At 42.8% G+C, this 18,800-nt stretch overlaps 1 protein-coding gene across 50 annotated transcripts in view; it reads left to right on the top strand.

Moving 5' to 3' along the window:
* Positions 1–18,800, top strand: part of LOC138513982 (mucin-19) — a 1,848,798-nt gene that overhangs the window by 219,034 nt on the left and 1,610,964 nt on the right. For all 50 annotated transcript variants that reach the window (XM_069629210.1, XM_069629207.1, XM_069629194.1 and 47 more), the window contains exons 16-18: positions 2,273–2,290; positions 2,894–2,920; positions 14,229–14,246. In XM_069629210.1, coding sequence (XP_069485311.1) covers positions 2,273–2,290; positions 2,894–2,920; positions 14,229–14,246 — 63 coding nt within the window. The remainder of the gene's footprint in view (positions 1–2,272; positions 2,291–2,893; positions 2,921–14,228; positions 14,247–18,800) is intronic.

The raw sequence follows: 18,800 nt of genomic DNA, 5'->3' as shown, positions 1-18,800 counted from the left end.
CAGGCTTGGTCCTACCCCAAAAGGAGCAGTCCAGCCCGAACTGCTAGGTCACATCCCTTCTGCATGAGACCACAAGCATCCCCAGACATGTTTCAGCCTTGCTGGGCGTCATCAGTGAGGAGGGGAGATGCTGACAGAGCGGGCCATGCTGCCAAGATGACAGGATTCAGAGGAAGACTCCTGGGAGTGCGCCGATTGCTGTAAACAAACCCTTCCTTACCAGAGCAAGATGGAAAGCAGGCCTGTGGAAGAGACACCACGGGAGACGAGAAGCTGAACAGGAAACAGCCACAAAGGGAAACCAAGTGGCGTACCTTCACAGAATGACCGCAAACAAGCCAGAGAATGCCACAAAGAGGCAGTGATTCAGGCCAAAGACAGTGGGGACCCTTTCGCATATCAGCAACTGCACTAAATACCAATAACTGTAAAAAGAACCACAGAAAGAGAGGACATGAACAAACTAACTGTGAAAAGGGGACAAGGAGCAAAACCCCTGTCAGTGTGTGAATGTATGGAATGTAAATAAATGGGAGCACCAAAACCAAGTGTATATCAAGAGGATGCAATATCCAATAAAGTGAATATATGGTTGTGGAAATGGTTTAAAATCTCATGTGAATCAAAGAAGCCCTGAATATAGAAAATACCAGGTAACTTCAAGTGTACATGAATGGGAGGCCCTGGCAGGAAAATATACCAGGCAATTGCTACTGTGCAAGAATAAGAAGTCCTTGCAGGATAGTATACCAGGCAAGTTATAAATGTGTAAGGAACAAAGTTACAAGTGTGCAAGAAGCAGATGTCCTGGCAGAAAAGTATATCAGGCAATTGCAAAATTGAAAGAACCACAGGCCCTGGCATGAGAGTTTAACAGGCAAGCTTTACATATGTAAGGAACAGAAATCCCTGGCAATAAAGTATACCAGGCAATTGCAAGCAATGAAGAACAAGAATCCCCGGCTGGAGAGTATATCAGGGAAATTACATATGTGTAACAGCAAGAGGCCCTGGCCGGAGAGTACACCAAGCAATGACAAGTTTGTTAAGAACCTTTAAGTACAGAAATATCAGAACTGTGTTAAACATACCAAGAAAAGCCTTGTCCTGAAAAAAAGAATTACAAGAATTACAAAGCTAGGAAGCTTTGGCTTTGACAATACTATTGTGGGCCAAATGAGACACAAGGAACTGTGGTCTTCAAGGAAGAGAAACCAAAGGGAAAGGAACCCCATTGTGGAACAATAACTCTTCCTGTATAAATGACGTTTTGTGTTGAAACTTCAAGGAAAAGAAACCTAAGGCAAGGGACATATAAAGAACGTTTTATGTTTTAAAACTACTCTTTTTTTTATGAACACATTTGCAAGAACTAAAAAGATTAAAGACAGTTTTCCTTTTCACCTTTATAACTTAGTTTTCGTGTGATGGTCGAATAAAACCTTTGGACACAAGGACAGTTTGATTTTGACATCCTGACACAGACTGTTTGTTAATTTTGGTTAAGGTAGGCATTCCTCTTAGAACAGGGTCAGAGGGGCCTTTTCCCAACCCTTTATTTTCAATAAAATTCTTTAGCCAAAAACATGGCTAACTTGTGTCCGAGTTTCATTCCTGACTCCTCACAGTGATCTTGACAATTTGATTGTAAAATGTTTTGGCCATATCCATTAAATATTCTAATATTGGACCCATAAGTATGAATGATACTCATTAACACCACTGCATTGATGGTAAATTGGACATTCTATGGAGTATCTGAATGTTTGGTCCTAAAGAAGGCATGATATTTATTAATGATGAAACATGGATGAAAAGTCGACTTGACCGTACATGGTACAGTAAGACAACTGCAGAACTGTATATCCTGCAATGTCATGGTTTAGTTTGTTTTGCTGATACTCTCGTGTTCACACTCGGAGAAGAAGGACATGTCTGGGTTAATGTGGAAATGGGTGCAGTGGCCTAGACAGGCTGTAACCTGAGCAGCAAGCTTTTCCCCATGGCCCAAGCATCCCATGACTCTTTTCAATGCACGCCAGCACGCCTTCCAAGTGTCATTTGGTGCTGGGATGCCCTTTCACGATTTCTTGGTTTCACAAATGTGCCACTGCCTAATATTGCATTGCTCTGCCGAGAGACAAGTGACGTTATGATGCTGTGTTATAAATCTGTCCCCCTTGCATTCCCCTTTGAATGCGCTCAACCAATAGAAAAGTAAAGAATGATCAGAAAATATTGAATTACAATCTCTGTATTATTTTCCTTGTAGGCAAAAGTAGCAAATCTGGTAGGTTGATTTTATTTGTTTTCGTTTCTGTTCTCCCCCCCCCTCTCACTCCCTACAAGAGGGCCTCGTTTCTCTGATCATTCTTAATCCAAAAGGTGGATTGTATCTTGACCTGCTGAAAGTTGCAATTTTAGTTAGCAGGAAGCATGATTACTTGCTCCAGAAGTCAAACTTAAACAATGCATTCATGGCGTACACTCTCGCTCAACGGTCTTTGGCTAGATTCACATTTGCTCCAAGGTAGGACAGCATTTTCACAAAACACAGCAAGACCATGAAGCAATCTATCGCTCCCAAGATCTAATTATTCTGATCTCTGTAAAGATCTGCAGCAGTGATCATTTCCTAAAATCCAGGGGCATTGTCTGTTGAAAGGGAGCCACAGAGACATCCACCACGCTTTTGTTGCTGGAGCTTTTTTGTACCTGTATGTCGCAAGCCTGACAGTCTAGAGATTGTGGGGCGCCTTGCCTTGGAATGATGTATATAGATTTCAGTTTGGTCTATCCAGTTCACTTCAGAAACTGCAAACCTTTATATACACTGGAGAATTCTTGTAAGAATATTTTGCCCTGAATGTTTTCTTTTTCTTTCCCCCTTTAGATGAACACCATGGAAGTGATGAATCTGGTAAGTCTATTTGAGTGCTTTTCCTTTGTTTGCTGTACTCCCATTGACGTTTGTGCTTATTTATGGTATGTGTGCCCGGCTAGTGACGGAGATGCTTGTCAACTCCTTACGTTGAACCCAGAGACCTTATCATTAGCAAATAGAAATGATAGATGTATGCTTCAGAAAACCTTGAGGAACATGCATATCACTATTCTCATTTTCTAGAATGTTCTCATAAAGGTAATTGGTCTGCTTTAGAACACATCCACGGTTATCCACAACGTACACTATTATTGTTAAGCTTTCCTTGTCACACAAAAAGCCCATCATGCTACTGTTCAGAATTGTTGCATGCATGCGGACACCCCTGGAAAAGTTGAGAACATAGAGTAGAGCGTCCATGGGGCTCTAAAATATATACCTGTGTTCTCCCCTTAACTGATTCGTTAGTCCCTCTTTTGTATCGTTTGCACCCATTAATTTACAAGGGAGGCACAGAGGTAATGGCATCTAGTTAAAGGTCAGGCCAAGCCCATTTGTTGTTTTGTCATTAGATCTATAAAAGCATATAAAAGCATATCGTGCTTTCAAAATATTCCTCACAAACTACCACTTACAAAGCAAGCAAAATCGATATTTGCACTGAGAAATAAGTTTCAAGAATAAAATTAAGAATTGGGAAATCATTACATTTGACCATAAAACAGTTTAAAGCCAGCCTGCATTTTGTAACATAATCAATGTAAAACTGGTGTCAAGGGGTGCTGAGACCCCGGTATTCCCTCCAAAACCCAAAGTTCACCTCATCAATCTCCTTAGCATAGGCTCCTGCTGCCTTTCATGCTCAGTCTCCTAGATTCCTTATTCTCACACGCATGTAAACACACATCTAATCATACAATCCCTGGACAAAATGACTGAAACATAGTCTAGATTTTCTTTGGTTCGACCTGATTTAACATTCTGGTATGTATTGTATCACAGTCAATAGAAAGGTTCATCTTTTAATTTTATCAAGGTGATTTTACCAATCATGGTGCTTAACTACAGCAATTTCTTTTAGTCTTTCTATCGCATATTCCAAAAATATAATGGCAGACTCAAACGCACCCATCTCTTATTTAAAAAGTTTTATCTGAAAACATGCATACTCCAACAAAAGAATAAGAAACGTGCATTTGCAAATATAGTTGTGTGTAATCTTCGAGAGGATACTGCACCCATCTCTTCTAAACTTGAGGCGAGTAAAGAAACACTTCAGGTTCATGTCTGCACACTATTGGGCTGATTTACAAAAGGCTTTTTCAACAGTCCTACCCCATTGAAAAACGTGTTGTAAATCAGGCCCACAAACATTCCCATCTGTATGATTGCCACAGAGCTGAGAAAGGATTATCCCAGAGCACAACAAGTTAGATTGTTTAATGCTTTATTAAGGGCATTTTAGGCATGCGAAACTTGGGCAAAAGAAATAATGCCCCATGAGAATGGCTCCTCATCACGGCGATAATAAACAAAAGAAGTTTATCGAGAGAGAGACTCAGATTTGCAATACACCCCAACTTAAAGCCTCTCGGTTAACAAGGCTCAAGGACTCCGAGTTCTCTGTCGACCTTCTTTGATTTTCTCCTAACTGCTTGAAATGGCTTACATTCGCAGGCAGTGCTGGGAAACTGGCTTTCAAGGATACGCTACCACTTCACTTCCCAAAAGTTAATTACATAAGTCTGTGCACATGTTTTTCTGCGCCCAAGCCCTGCTCACTCTAGCCACACGTCACCAACTGCCATAACAAAGGTCCTGTTTTTCGCCAATGCAGGTCGTCAGAATTTTGCTACTGCTGTACAACAACCTCCTTTCTTACCATTTTATCAGTTTTGGCTATTAGGTGGCACTTTAGCGCCACCTATAAGCGGAAATGATTGTATCATAGTACTGATGGGGAGAAAAGGCATGTGAGGAGAGATACAAAGCTTGTAGGTGTTGCTTGGGTATTTGCCCACCCATTTACTGCCAATGGCCATACTAATCCCCATATCCATTCCCACCCAGTTCCTGCCCCTCCAGATCCAAAACACCTCCTCGAGGGAAATGTTTGAGCTCACTTTAATCAAGCCTTACTGTCAAACTCTGTACTCAAAGTACATGCCAGTGTTTTTTCAAAGCAGACTTCTGAAAGTCAATGACTTGATTGGAGCAGTAAAACCACTCCCGGTATAATAAAAATGCCTTAACCAGGTCTGCCTTCACCCACTTTATTTATAAACATTATGCATGTGTGTCCTTCACTGAAGTACTGTTAAAAACAAGCATTGGCAACACCAACAGTTTTGTCTTGTATATAGGTATTGGGCATTTTTCCAGGCACTGCTATTAGATGCCCAAGTACTTGCACCATTGTGTATCTGCTACCATCAATAGGCAGTTAATACCACTAGGGCAGTGCCTTGAAAGTGCCTTTCCCATGCCTACATAAAAGCCCAAACTGTGGGCGTGGCCAATGACTGGGTTGTTTGATCAATATTTAAATGTCCTTCCATAGCTGTGGCTCCCTCTCCTACATGCCTTTCAAGACTGGCTTCCAAAGGTGTTTTAGTTATGGGGGACATTTCTAAGAGGCCGTTCCTCACATTCTATGCATCTAATATCTGGACATTTTTATCCAATGAGTACTTGTACCTTGTGCCTTGGTATTTGCCCCAGTTCCTTGCAGAACAGACGACTCTTGATGCCCCTGATTGCACCGATAATGAAGGTGATAGAAGAGTTTGGCAAGCATTAGAAAGCCCCACAATATGGAAAGAGGACAAAAGTCTTTCCAAGCTATGCGCACACATGGGTCACCCATTGGTACTGGGTGCATTTGGGGCCTTCATGCTACATCTGAGAGGCAGCTCCCTCATGATGGCTCCATTGTGAGCACGCATCAGAAGGAAGACAAAAAACAATTAACTCATTGTAGGGAAGCGTTACTCGATGGAGGCAAAGTACTGGTTAAATTGGTCCTTGGAGATTTGTTCAATGCATGCATTGTGACGTCATTATCAAAAAGCAGTTTTGAAGCCTTGTTACCAATCCAAGCGGACATGCTAGACACAAGGGTAAAACATGTGGCTGCCAAATCCCCTGACAATGCACATTCAGTACCATCTAGCGAGAAATTGTGTTCTGATCCCTCATCATCGGTACCACCGAATAGCAATGAAGGGAGTAAGAAATGAAAGTAATTACACAGTAAGAGTCAGTAGTTCTCGTATTCAAACCATTTTTCAATATGACTGCAATTGAGTCAGATAAATGCCTCTAGAGTTTTAGCTGGATTTAAACTTCCAAAATGGGGAAATTTAGAGCGCTTTACTAAATGTCTTCCTACTAAAGTTATTGATGAGTTTACCTTCTGGATTTCAGAAGGCAGGGAAGCAGCACAGCAGCAAGTGGAGATTTACAAAGATATGAATCTCACTGCAAGCAGGGCTCTAAATAACACTCTTTGTATCCATAGAAAGGCTTATCTTTCTGCTGCGTCTTCACACCTTGACATTCGGGAGGAAAGTCCTCCATTTGATAGCACAACTCTTTCCATCACTCCAATGATGACGCTTTAGAAAAGTGTAAATCCAATGTTACAGCTGTGAAATCAATAAACTCCAAATCGGTTCAACCGCCTAGAGCAGGTTTTTAGACAGTAGCACTAGCCATCGTTTGTACATGGTTTCATCATCCATATTTTGAAAGGCAACACTTTCATCCTCAGAAATTCGTTCCTGTTTCTTTCGCTGTTGCTCCTCTTTTTAGTAGCCCTGGCTCCCAGTTATTGGGGTGGGTCCCATACCAAACTCTCACCCCTCCTTCCAGCCCCTCTTTTCAGGCCCATAAAATTCCCATTCCCACCTCCCATAATGAATTAATGGGGATGAAAAGGTTGGCTGCAAATGTATGAGTAACACACAAAGAGGGTTGTTCTCGTTGGACTATGATTAAACATGAATTGGTTAAATATGCAAGTATCACAATCAAATCACATTGATTCTGATAACTTGAATATTTAACCAACTCATGTTTAATTGTAATATAATGGGAACAACCCTATGTCTGTATTGCTTGGCATTTCCAAAGTTCTGCAGTTCCGTGTTGTTTAGAGGTACCCAGCCCTCATGTAAGAACTGTTAAATGCATGGCAATGCAACCACTGATTAACCTAGAAATCAAACACAGGCGGTCTTCAAGTGCCAGTGCAAAGGCTTACCTGTCTAACATAAAAAGGGGCAGAGGCTAAGCTAAATCTGTATCAACATCTACAGTGACATCTTCATCACAGGATACCAAAAAATATATTTAACTTTCCCAAGGGGTTGTATTTGCCACACACCATCACTATCAAAGATCATGCATCCCCAGTTGCAAGAAGGCTTGAGGCTTGCTTAAACCAATGAAAATTAATCCCTGCAGACCCATGGGTCCTTTCCTTTCTATTCCGGAGAATGGTTATTCTCTCTCCCTTCCTGAAACCCCTCCTGTTTCACCACAAACGATCCAGAACACATCCCTGGACATTTTGCGAGAGGGTCAACATTTTTTAAAAATATGGTGGCAATAGCATTGTTATCTATAAAAGAGCAAGTTCTAAAGTTTTACTCCCGATATTGTATCATTCCAAGTTACTCATTGTGGAATCTTTCCACATGTTGGCCTTGCTCAAAATTCTTGTGTCCCTTCAAACAGGGGATTCGATGGATGTGTAATATTTGCAGGACACCTACTTTCACATTCTGATTCAGAAGGAACATTGCCTGTACCTGAGGTTTGCCACATAAATGTGCCTCCCATTTGGCAATAATGTAGCCACACGCCTTCCTAGCAATATCCTTGTGCTGAGCAAAGTTTATCATCCCTTTGAAGAAGGTTGGGGTGAAGGAGAGAAAGGAAAACATAGATTTGCATTTTGTCATCAAAGAGGTGACAATGAAAGACAAAGGACAAGATGAGCCTTCTGAGGGAAGCAGTATAGAAGATGAAGAGCAGATGTCCGAAGACTGATTGTTGGGGGTCACGGACAGTGAACGGGTGGGGGTGCTTCCAAGTTTCAGATGATTTTAAAGAAGTGATGGTCCAGGTATGAGACAATCTACGTGAGAGAAGATTTGTGAAAGCCAAGGTCGTGGAGCGTGTGGTCTATAGTGTTGATGTTGGCATAGAGGACCAAAAGGATTAGCAGAGAGTTTGGATTGGTGTGCAATCAGAGAGAAAGTTGGAAACCTGCATGAGTGTAGTCTCAGCTGAGTGGTTACTACAGAAGCCAGATTCAAGTGCATTTCTATTCTCCTCAAGGTACATAGTGATCTGATTGAAGACAACCAATCAAGGACCCTTGAATAATTGGGAAGATGGGAAACTGCACAATAGTTTGCCAGGACATTTGGGTCAGCAGAGGATTTCTACAAATGGGGTAGGACAGTTGCAGACTTGAAGGAGGTAGTGAAGACTTCAGCACAGAGAGATGTTAATAAGCTCAGAGACATAAGGGCAGGTGATGGAGACAAATCCGTTGACCCTTTGAGGAACAAACTAAAGGAAGGTAACAGTAAAGACACACGTGCCACTCAATTACCCAGAATGAACATGACACCTGACCTTCTCTCTCATGTAGGCAATATTAAACCAATACCATGTCTGTTACAGTATTTTGCATGCTGGCTTATATTTATAATTGGATTATAACTTAATACAGGCCCCTGTGCCCCAGTGTTTTTGGCTAAATAAGTAGGGCTCGGGTAACATTGTTCCTCATGGTAAGGGGGTTCTTGGTTGCTATGAGATTCAAAATGTCTATTCAAATATTGAGTTAGTTAATCACTAAATTCCTAGCTGAAATTCGAGTTGGTCCATTAACTAATGGTTTCTACTTGATCCAGAGTGGGTTTTTGGATAATGCATCACATACAACCAAAGGAGGGACAAGAAGGATTTTACTGGTATAATAAAACTACCTTTTTATATTATAGAAGAAGAAAGTGGATTAGCTCTTTATCAGTAATGTCAACTTATTTTCTGTCTAAATGATTTTACCCGTAGACACAGTTAAAGCCTATTCTTTTGTTTATGCACAGATACACTGGGTGATATGTGGTGATCTCCTCTCATATGCCATACTTAGTTTATTTTTCCCTCCAGTGGGGTTGGGTAAGCGTGGGCTTTAGCTAGTGGTGACAGAGTCATAGTATTACCCTTCAAGAGAGGGTTTAGGACCCCTCTCAATCTGGGAAGGAGGCCTATCAAGGTCCTGGTAGAGCCAGTCCTACTCCAAAGCTGGTGTAGGGCTTGGAGGAACCCATTGACCCTTGGCTCCTCAGGGTGCTTAAAGATATACAGGGCTATTGGTACCACTGTCCCTGACACAAAACCTATCATCCTCTTTCCTGGCCAGGTCCCCTTTCCTTCGTTTTCAGAACACCCCAAGACCTTTGAACACCCAACCATCGTGAAACCTGACGGAAATCCTGTAGCCGCAGAACCCAGAGCTAGTAGTTGGAGACCAGAACCGCAACCCCCAGAATGTAACTGGGTACAACCTGGGAATTCCTGTCCCAGAGAAAGAGGAACTGAGTCATGACCAACATTGGAATGGATTTATGATATGATATGATATTTTATTTGTATCTCGGTCATACACAAGTGTTTCAGACCACAACTTGAATTGTCCCTTCCCAAAAGGAATGAGACACCAATAACCCAACCCACCAACCAACCTAGAATGGCCATAGGAGGATGTGGGTTAACAGCCAATGGACTGAGAGTGGGAAACAAAAACTGTAGGGGAACCGGGGACACCGAAATGCTCCTCAAACTTAGTTGGAAGCAAAATTTACCAAATCGTGGAGAGAATTGCAGGAAAAATTAGCAGCCTGTGCACAGGGCTACCTGCACAAGAAGGGAGACTGAAAAGAGGCGGACAAGAAACCTTCTTAAAGACTTGCAGTCGAATTATTTGCCCCTAGGGGAATCACTCAGCTAGCAATTGGCCAAGGGTTAAAGCTGAAGTAAATGTTCAATGGGAAACCAAGTTTTTTTTTTTTAGACAGGGGGAACAGGTCTCTAAAAAGCCAGCAGGTGCAGAAAGGGATGCAAAGTGTTTGGTTGAGGACAGGAGCAGAGATGGTGGACCAAGAGACTTTTGAGGAGGTTGTACCAGGTGGAGAAGGAGGCAGCGGAGACTGTTGCAGAATAGAGAGTCAAGGGGCCTCATCACGAGTTTGGCGGCAACCCTTAAATGCGGCGGTAGAGCTATTACCGCTGCATTTAAGGGTACGCCAAATCACGGCTTCGGCTGATGTTCCCCCAGCTCTTAGCTCGGGGGAAATCCGCCGAAATTTCGCGCTCTTGCCGCTGGCGGGAAATCCGCCGGCGGTAAGAGCGTGAAATTTCCCCATTGAGCCCAATGGGGAATGGGGCATTCCTGAATGGGCTCAGTGGGGAATGGGGATTTCCTGTTCCACCAAACCCGTGATTCGGAGGCTAATTGCGCTGGTGGGTTTGGCGGTAGGGTTAATAACGCTGGCGCTGATAGCGCCGGCGTTACTGCCCAACTCGTGATGAGGCCCAAGGTATTGAGTCTAAGCGGGTGGTAGCATTTAAGTTGTTTGGGAGTAAGTGAGATAGACTTAAGGAAAGATAGAGAGAATGGGAAATAGTTAAAAGTAGAAGTGAGACAGACTGTGTGCGTGTGGAAGAGTGGAAAGTGTAAGAGTCAGGGGATGAGTATCAGGGAGTAGAGGCAGGTGGAGTGGTGGGAGTGAGGATTGTTGGGAAGACCAGGACAGAGTTGATGGGTGGAGACAGTAAAAAGGATATATGTAGAGAGAAAGAGCGTGGCAAGAACAGGGCACACAGTGTGGGGAAAGAGAGGGATAGAACTAAGACCAGGAAGTGGAGCATAAGTACCAGTTAGAGGGTAGCAATAGAAGAATTGGGAAAGACCAGTAAGAGCAGTGGAAGGATACTGTGGCAATAGAGACAGAGAGAAATAGACACATTGATGAGGATAGGTGTGAGTTAAGAGGAGAATGGAGTGTGAGAAGAATCTTTGGAGTCAACAGACTGAAAGAGAAGACAGATCAACAAGTTAGGTACCTTGGAAAGTTCCTGACGGAGAGAGTTTGATAAGGACACACCTTTAGCCCCTGGAACCCCTTTGGGTAAGGGATAGACACAGGCAGTGGGGGCCAGTATTTTGAGAATCCTTATGGAGAAAAGGGGAATCCTGGGTTGAGGTGGTGGGAGCTGACGTGGATGCACAGTTAAGCCAGAGGGACCACTCCTAACTTGGGAACCCCAAGTGATTCACATATACCTATTTTTTTCTAATAAAGTGTAAACATTCTTCATTGTCCTGACGTTCTTTAACCAAAGTGTAAAGTGTCTACTATACGGTGCAAATCCTGCACTTTATCAAATCTGGAGTCCTTCCCACCATGTATAAGTGGGCTACTGACCAACCCAAGGTGCTGTAGAGAATGCTCCCCTCATTCTGGACTTCCTGTGAATTATGCACTGCCTGCATCCTAGTGCTATTAGATATGTGGTACTTCTCACAATTGGCCTTGAAGAACCTGTCTCCAGTGAGATTACTTTAGGGCATACATTTGAGATGGTTAGAGACTTGAGTCGGATGGGTCTGATGCAAACCACATTGCTTCCCCTTCTCTTTTCACTCCAGACCTCATATCACTATTGGAGCTCTCAAAATGTCTTTTCGAGCCATGATCGCCATACTCTCAGTTTGATGTTGAGTGTCGAGTAGCCAGGGGTAATGTCCTGTTTAAAGGAGCAGTAGTTGGTGAACAAAGGGAAGTTAAGATTCTTTGGGTCCTCCTGTAAGACATTAATTAAAAATAGAAATTTCGCTTTTAACAAGGATAGGTGGGACGTACTAACAGCTGCATGTAAAACCATGATCCTTGATTGTTTTGGTCAATGGTTGCTTGAAAAGATCTCAACACACCTAATGAGCTACAGTGTAGTATATCCCATTCCTCCTGGCAGAGACACTTTCTGGATCTGTACCAAGATAATGGGGATTTGCAGTTGGAAGATATATCAGATGGAGTCACACCACAGGTTCAAACATAGAAATAGTTACTGTGAAGGCGGTTGAAAGGGCAATCAGTGCCTCGGTGGGTGGGAAAGCACCTGGCCCAGACATGATCCCTGTTGATCTTTTTAAGGATGCGTTGAATTGGGCTCTGGTTCTTTGCCAAATTTACAATGCTGTGATTAATTCAAGAGAGGTTCCCCAATCGTGGTGTCAAGCGGAAATCGTCCAATTTTTAAGAAGGGTGATAGAGGGACGCCTGAGAACTATCACCAAATTTCTGAAAAATGTTTGCTAATTTACTTTGGGGATGCTTGCAAATCTGGGCAGAGGCAACTGGAATAATCAGCCACCTTCAAGCAGGTTTCCAGAAAGGTATCAGTATGATTGTTCAGAGTTTTGGCTTGGGCTGATTCTGGAAAGGTACACAAGGCTAGATAGGGCTAGGATTTATGCTGTATTTGTAGATCTGAAGACAACATTTGACTGTGTTCCAAGGAACCAACTCTGGCAGATGTTGATTAAAAGGAAAATCCCCCCTAATTTGTTAACTTTAATCCAGTTACTATATACCAACAACAAAGCATCAGTACGTTGGGGCCTAGGTGGAGAGCTCACTGAGTTGCTTGATGCCGAGAAAGATGTTAGTCAGGGGTGTGTGCTGGACTTGCTCCTCTTTTGCTTATATATTAATGAAGTAATCAAGGAGCTGAAGGCACGCAGCCTGGACTCACCTAGGCTGGGCAAGATGAATTCCCTGTGCTTTTCTTTGCCGACAATACAGTGCTGCTGGCCACAACCTCGATTGGTCTCAAAAACACTTTGGCGATCTTTAACAAAAGTCAGGTAATTGCATTTAGAATTGAATAAGGGGAAATCTAAAATGATAGCATTTAGGCACAGATCAGCCAAATCAGTGACGCTCAGTATTGAAGTAGATGGGTTGGCCCTCGAGCAAGTATCAACCTATGACTATCGAGGCATCAAGTTCTGTAAAAATGGGCTGTGGTAAAATCAAGTTCTTAAAGCTACTGCCACCCTGGAAAAATACAGTGGAAGCATCAGGCACTTGGAATGTGACCTACAACTAGTGGGAGATTTGATTAAGTTGAAACCTATTTTATATTGGGTGAGGTTATGGACCTCTCCAGGTTTAGATAATTCTAGAAAATCTCTTATGTATGTTATGACTCTTGAAGGATTGTGTTCTCTTCATTGGTTTAACATCTGAAATCCTGGCTCCTAGACTTGCATCTTGGCCATTTATGGAGGTCACCGGAAACCATGACCAGTGAAACCAAGGGCTTGATCAAGCGAGTGAGTTTTAATCATCTCGATGGTCTATGGAGGCGCCCTATGCTAATCTTAGCACTGGTCGCCTCTATCTGATGATCAAGCCTGACTCTGGTTATGAAGCCTACCTGGATGTGATAAGGCATGCTCTTTATACCTAGAATTTCGTCTTACTACTTTGGAACTGGCAGCATTCCCTCAGACCTAGACTGGGCATAATAATACAGTTTGGTACAAAGATGTACAAGGAAAATATATAGCCCCAATCGTTAGACTTGCTGGCATTTTTCAAGGTGAAATGGCAACAGTATACTTTTAGGAGAACGTGTGACTTTACATTAGTTCATTTTGTCACCAAGTATTTACATAGATCATGGTTGAGGAGGTCTAAAGTGAGCAATGCTAGTCTTACAACAGTTGTAATGACATCCAGTCAATAATCCTGGCTAACCTATGTGCTGTTTATTAAACTAACTGGAGTCTAATTGTATGTAATAATTTGTATCTTTATATTCATATTTATTTATGTTTTATTGATGGTTTCATTGCTTGTTTTTAATAAATTTTAAGGATGAGAATGCTGTGGGCCTCTTTTAGTATGATTTATTTAATTAATTATTTTATTGTTAACTGTACTTGTTGGTAACTTTTATGGCTCACGCCGCAATAAAGTTTGAAAATGAAATGATTTCAAAGTAGCGAGTGTACTTTTATGAGCTACTCGTCACACATTCATCTGCTTCGAGAGTGTTTAGTACATTGGTTTAAAGTGCATAATCAGTGCCGGAGTACTAGTCTAGCTAAAAAATATGTTCGTCCTACGCCTACAAATCAGGGTTTCTATAAATGTGTTGAATTATCTACAATGTGTCAAAATGGTGACTAAGGATTCAAAACATCACCATTTATTAATCTATGTTTTTCTTTTTTTATGTTCCTTTGAAGGCAAACACAGCAAACGAGGTACAGTGATGTTACAAATCCTATTTTGTTTATACATATGCACATACACAAATGTCTAGACTGTACTGGAAGTAGGCGCCTGCCTTTATGTTTTCATAATTATTTAATGCTATTAAAAGCTAAATCTAAAAGTGTTTTTTAGTATCTTTTCACAGAAGACAATGACATTCGATAAGTGTGACACATGTTTGCAGTAAATGAAATCAAGCAGTTTTAAAGAAGAAGAAATTAGGTCCCTTAAAACATAACCATATACATTTGTCTTGACAAAAAAAATAATTTTGCGAAAATGAAAGATGAGGTCGGATTCCTGATGTTGGTCCCCTGAATGTCTTACTTTTACCATTCTTTGGACTATTTGGTTGATCAATTTAGCACCTTTCTTAGAAGGCATGGATATCCACCTTAAAAGAACCCTAACAACAGCAGGCATTGCATCAGGTTTCAGGGAACAGAGCACTCACAAAAGCAAATGTGTTCCCATTTTCTCCTTCACACATAAAGGTAGGAGATACAACTCCTTCTGGATACCCATACAGCAGAGGCATTATTGTGAGCATTTGGACAAGATGATCCAGGTTCTACTTTGGGCATAGTCCTTCAGAGACAATGGTAGTAAACCCCACATTTTCAGTGAAATCACTCCATGAACCAGACTTACATTACTTCATCAACCCTGAAGAAAAAGCTGGCCCAGTGGTTAAACCATGTGTAACAGTGTGCTGCCAACTACTGTCACTGTGCTACACACCTGAGACCGAGACACAAAAAGTAAAATAAGCGGTTTTATCATAAAGGTCTTTCAGGTTTAACAAAAGTTGCGAGTTTTTAGATAAAACTCAGTAAGCTAAGTTGTCAGCATGATTTCTCCAAGTGTTAAGGTGTAATGTGAGTAGGGCCAGTGGGTGTTCTCAAACAAGGGTTCAAAGGAATAGACACTCCTGCTTCAAAGGGGATGTTTGACAAAGTAGCCAAAGGTTCACAAAGTTCAACACAATTTAACTTGGTTATCTAATGGTAACAAATATTTCCAAAATCTTCCAGTGTCCCAGGTTAAAAGAATTTTCCATCAGGTCTGTACCCTCTTGGTGCTTCCAGGAAAGTGTTCTTCTCCTCTGACCCTTTCCTCGGGCTGCATGGTTGCCCAGGCTGTGGATCCATTGCTCCTGGGCAAATAGGTGTTTTCAATGTCCCTCAAGTGCTGTCTTCAAGGCCCTCTCCACAGGGTTCTATCTCGATGAATCTTTCTGCCAGGCTGAGTGCAATATTGGTGTTGATGGTCTGATGAACTCTGGTAGGGATTGATGTAGAAGTTTCACCCTACTCCCACCTTGTACCCACTTCCCATCACAATGATCTTTCTCGGGCCCTTCTCTCTTCTGCCTCACTCTAGGTTGTTCTCCATGGTATGTTGCTGTCATCAGATTCTTCCACCCACCTGCACATTTTCCACTGGTCCAATATGGTCCTGTGAAACCTCACTTTCGAATGGATTGTGTCCTCCCACGTATTACTCATCTTTTTATATATATCTCCATATCCAGCTTAAGCTACTTAGGAAACTTTTTCAGCAGGGGGCGTGCATGTTGATGCCAGCCGACTTGATGTACCTCTAGGGCATCCGTCATGATGGGAAAATCACCACTGGTACATATAGTGTGTGCAGCAACTGTTAGCTTCAGTTATTTTGTTCTGTGAGAGCTATCGCTTCAGAAGATTAGCGTGCTTCGGTTCCTTCGAGAAACCTATTGAGTAAACTATGGCATCTTCATCGGCATCGTCGATTCAAAGATAGAGGTTTAAAAAATGCCAAGACTCTGGGGTGAAGATGTACCTTATGGACCCCCATCGGGTGTGTCTGTGGTGTTTGCGATCCGATCATAAGACATCAGAGTGTGGATCCTGCCTTTCGATGACAGTGAAAGCCCTGAAAGAACTTAAAGGGATTGTTAGCTACAGGTAGGATACATAAATCCCCTTCGATGACTCTATCGAAAAAGCGATCCTCTGACGAGTCTGAAGAAAGCGTCTGAAGAAAGCTAAAAGAACTCGATCTAGAAGTGGATCTCACCACTCATCTTCGTCTTCACGACAAATGAAGAAAAGGCATCACAGGTCGCCGTTCTCTTCAATGAGGTCCTCCCCGGAATAGGTAACTTGCCTGACGAAATCAGCTTCACCAACTGAATGGGAGAGATTCAGACAAAAAAGGCTCCAGGTTTTCCAGATTGCGGCCTCCACCTCCTCGAAACACAAGAGAAGGAGCTATGCTGCTGTTGAGGAAAAACCCGACCAGGAAAAGGCATAGGCCAAGGCCCATGCGCCCATGAGCCCAGGTGTCTGTGATATAACTCCTAGAAAAGCTTTGAAAGTCCTTTCGACTTGAGAACCTGCCCTGTCAAAGCCAAAATCTTTGACACCTTCGACAACAAAAAGTTTGATGTCCCTATCGGGTAAATCTTAGACGCCATTGTCGTCGAATCCCGAAATTGTTGTTGAATGCCAAAATTGTCAAAGGAGGTTGAGAAAAATAAACCATCTTTTACTCCACTTCCAAGACAGGACTTTTTCAAGCCACTTTGTCAATTTATAAGGAGTATGAGCCATCATATGATGAAGATCGACCTTTTGGCTTGAAGTATGGAACTCAAGGCATTCCAGAGGCTCTAATCACAGACGATTCATGGATGATGGATCTGTATGAGACATTACAGATGGCAAGTGGAATAGACAATTCCCCAGAGATTGAATATGGCAGACCAGATCCCTCCGATCACAGAGAGGGGTCATATAGACAATTAATGGCAAAAGCCATTGAATTCTTGAGGTAGGTCAGCCCTGCACCACTTTATGAGCAGGATGACCTGACAGACATTTTGGGCAAGGGACCCCAAGAGGATCGTATTCTTCCCTTCCATATAGCCTTGCAAAGGCGGGTCAGTGCAAACTGGGATACGCCAGAATTAATTCTGGCAGTAAATAACAAATTGACAAGTAAATACAGGACCTCTAGTAGCGATCCTTATTACCTATTAAGACACCCAACTCCAGAAAGCCTGGTAGTACAGTCTGCTACATTGACTTCAAAGCAAACTCCCTACCCAATGATTCCCCCAGACAGGGATGGCAAACGTAATGATGCCTTGGCAAGAAAAGTCTTTTCGGCTGGGTGTATGGCCCTTAAATCGGCAAATGCCAAATGCGCACTTGCTAAATTCACATTTACCCTATGGGACTGTATAGCGATGGCGGCTGATCATATTCCGAAAGGGTAGAACGAGACAGATTTTTGAACATTATTAAAGATTGGAAGGAGGCTATGTGTGAGTCCCTTCAAACTGGTCACGTCTCTTTGGACAATATTCTCAGAACAATGGTGGCTAGCATGGTGATATGCACATTTGGGTGGTTAATGAAGTCTGGGTATACTTCGGATGTGCAACCAAGACTTCTTAACATGCCCTTTGATGGCACACACTTATTTGGCAGCAAGGCTGATGAGAGCTTAGAGAAGCTTCAGACCTCCAAAGCGACAGCCAAATCCCTTGGTACTGTAATCAGACAACCACAAACTCGCCCCAGTGGAACAGCTTGGAAGGGCAGGTCCTTTCATTTTCATGCCTCAGCTGGAAGAGCGAGAGGACTGGCAAGTCAAAGTGGTCAGAGAAGGTTTCCCCGTGGTGGACGGGGGAGAGGTGCTTAATCCACCTAGACAATGGCTGCTTTACCCTCAGCCGCTGCATCAGCCTCCTCAAAACCTCTCTGAGGCCTTCGTGCACAAAACCCCAGTGGGAGGGAGACTCTCACAGCATCTGCAAGAATGGCGGGGTATTTCTTCAGATGCATGGGCATTGGAAACAGTAGCCTGGGGTTACTGCCTTCCCGTTCTATAAAGGCCTTAGGATCATCCACAAGGGAGCAACTCTTAAGAATTTTCAGATTCACTCTTTGTGCTGGAAATTTTGACCGTGCTTGAGAACCAGTACCTGAAGCGGTGAGGAACTCGGGTTGGTACTCCCCTTACTTCATAATCTCCAAGAAGGACAGATGATTGAGACCCATCATGAATTGAAGATACTTGAACAAGTTTTTCAGGAAGGTCAAGTTCAAGATGGTTATCCTTTTTCCGATCATTCAGGCCCTCCAGATCCAGGATTGGATGGTATCATTGGACCTTCAGGATGCTTACTTTCATGTGCCTATCCATCACAAGCACAGGAGGTATCTGAGGTTCGCTGTTGACAGTTCTCATTGACATTTGTCGAGTTCTGCCATTCGGGCTGACCTCTGCCCGAGGTTTTTCACCAAGCTGATGGCACTGGTGGCAGCGACTGTCAGGAGAGGGGGGTATTTACGTCTACCCCTACCTGGACAATTGGCTGATCAGGGCACGTTCTTCCAAACAGGCCCTGGAACATCTCAGTATAACCTGCCACTCTCTGCACAGACTGGGCTTCTCCCTCAACTACAAGAAGTTCCACATGATACCATCTCAAATACACCAGTGCATCGGAACAGTCCTGGATGCATCCTTGGGAAAAGCCTTACCACCTG

Source organism: Ambystoma mexicanum, chromosome 12 (assembly GCF_040938575.1).
Source record: "Ambystoma mexicanum isolate Mex_15411 chromosome 12, UKY_AmexF1_1, whole genome shotgun sequence".
In the NCBI taxonomy this organism is placed as follows: Eukaryota; Metazoa; Chordata; class Amphibia; order Caudata; family Ambystomatidae; genus Ambystoma; species Ambystoma mexicanum.
Note: the sequence above shows the minus strand (reverse complement) of the source record. Positions and strands in the feature narration are given on the sequence as shown.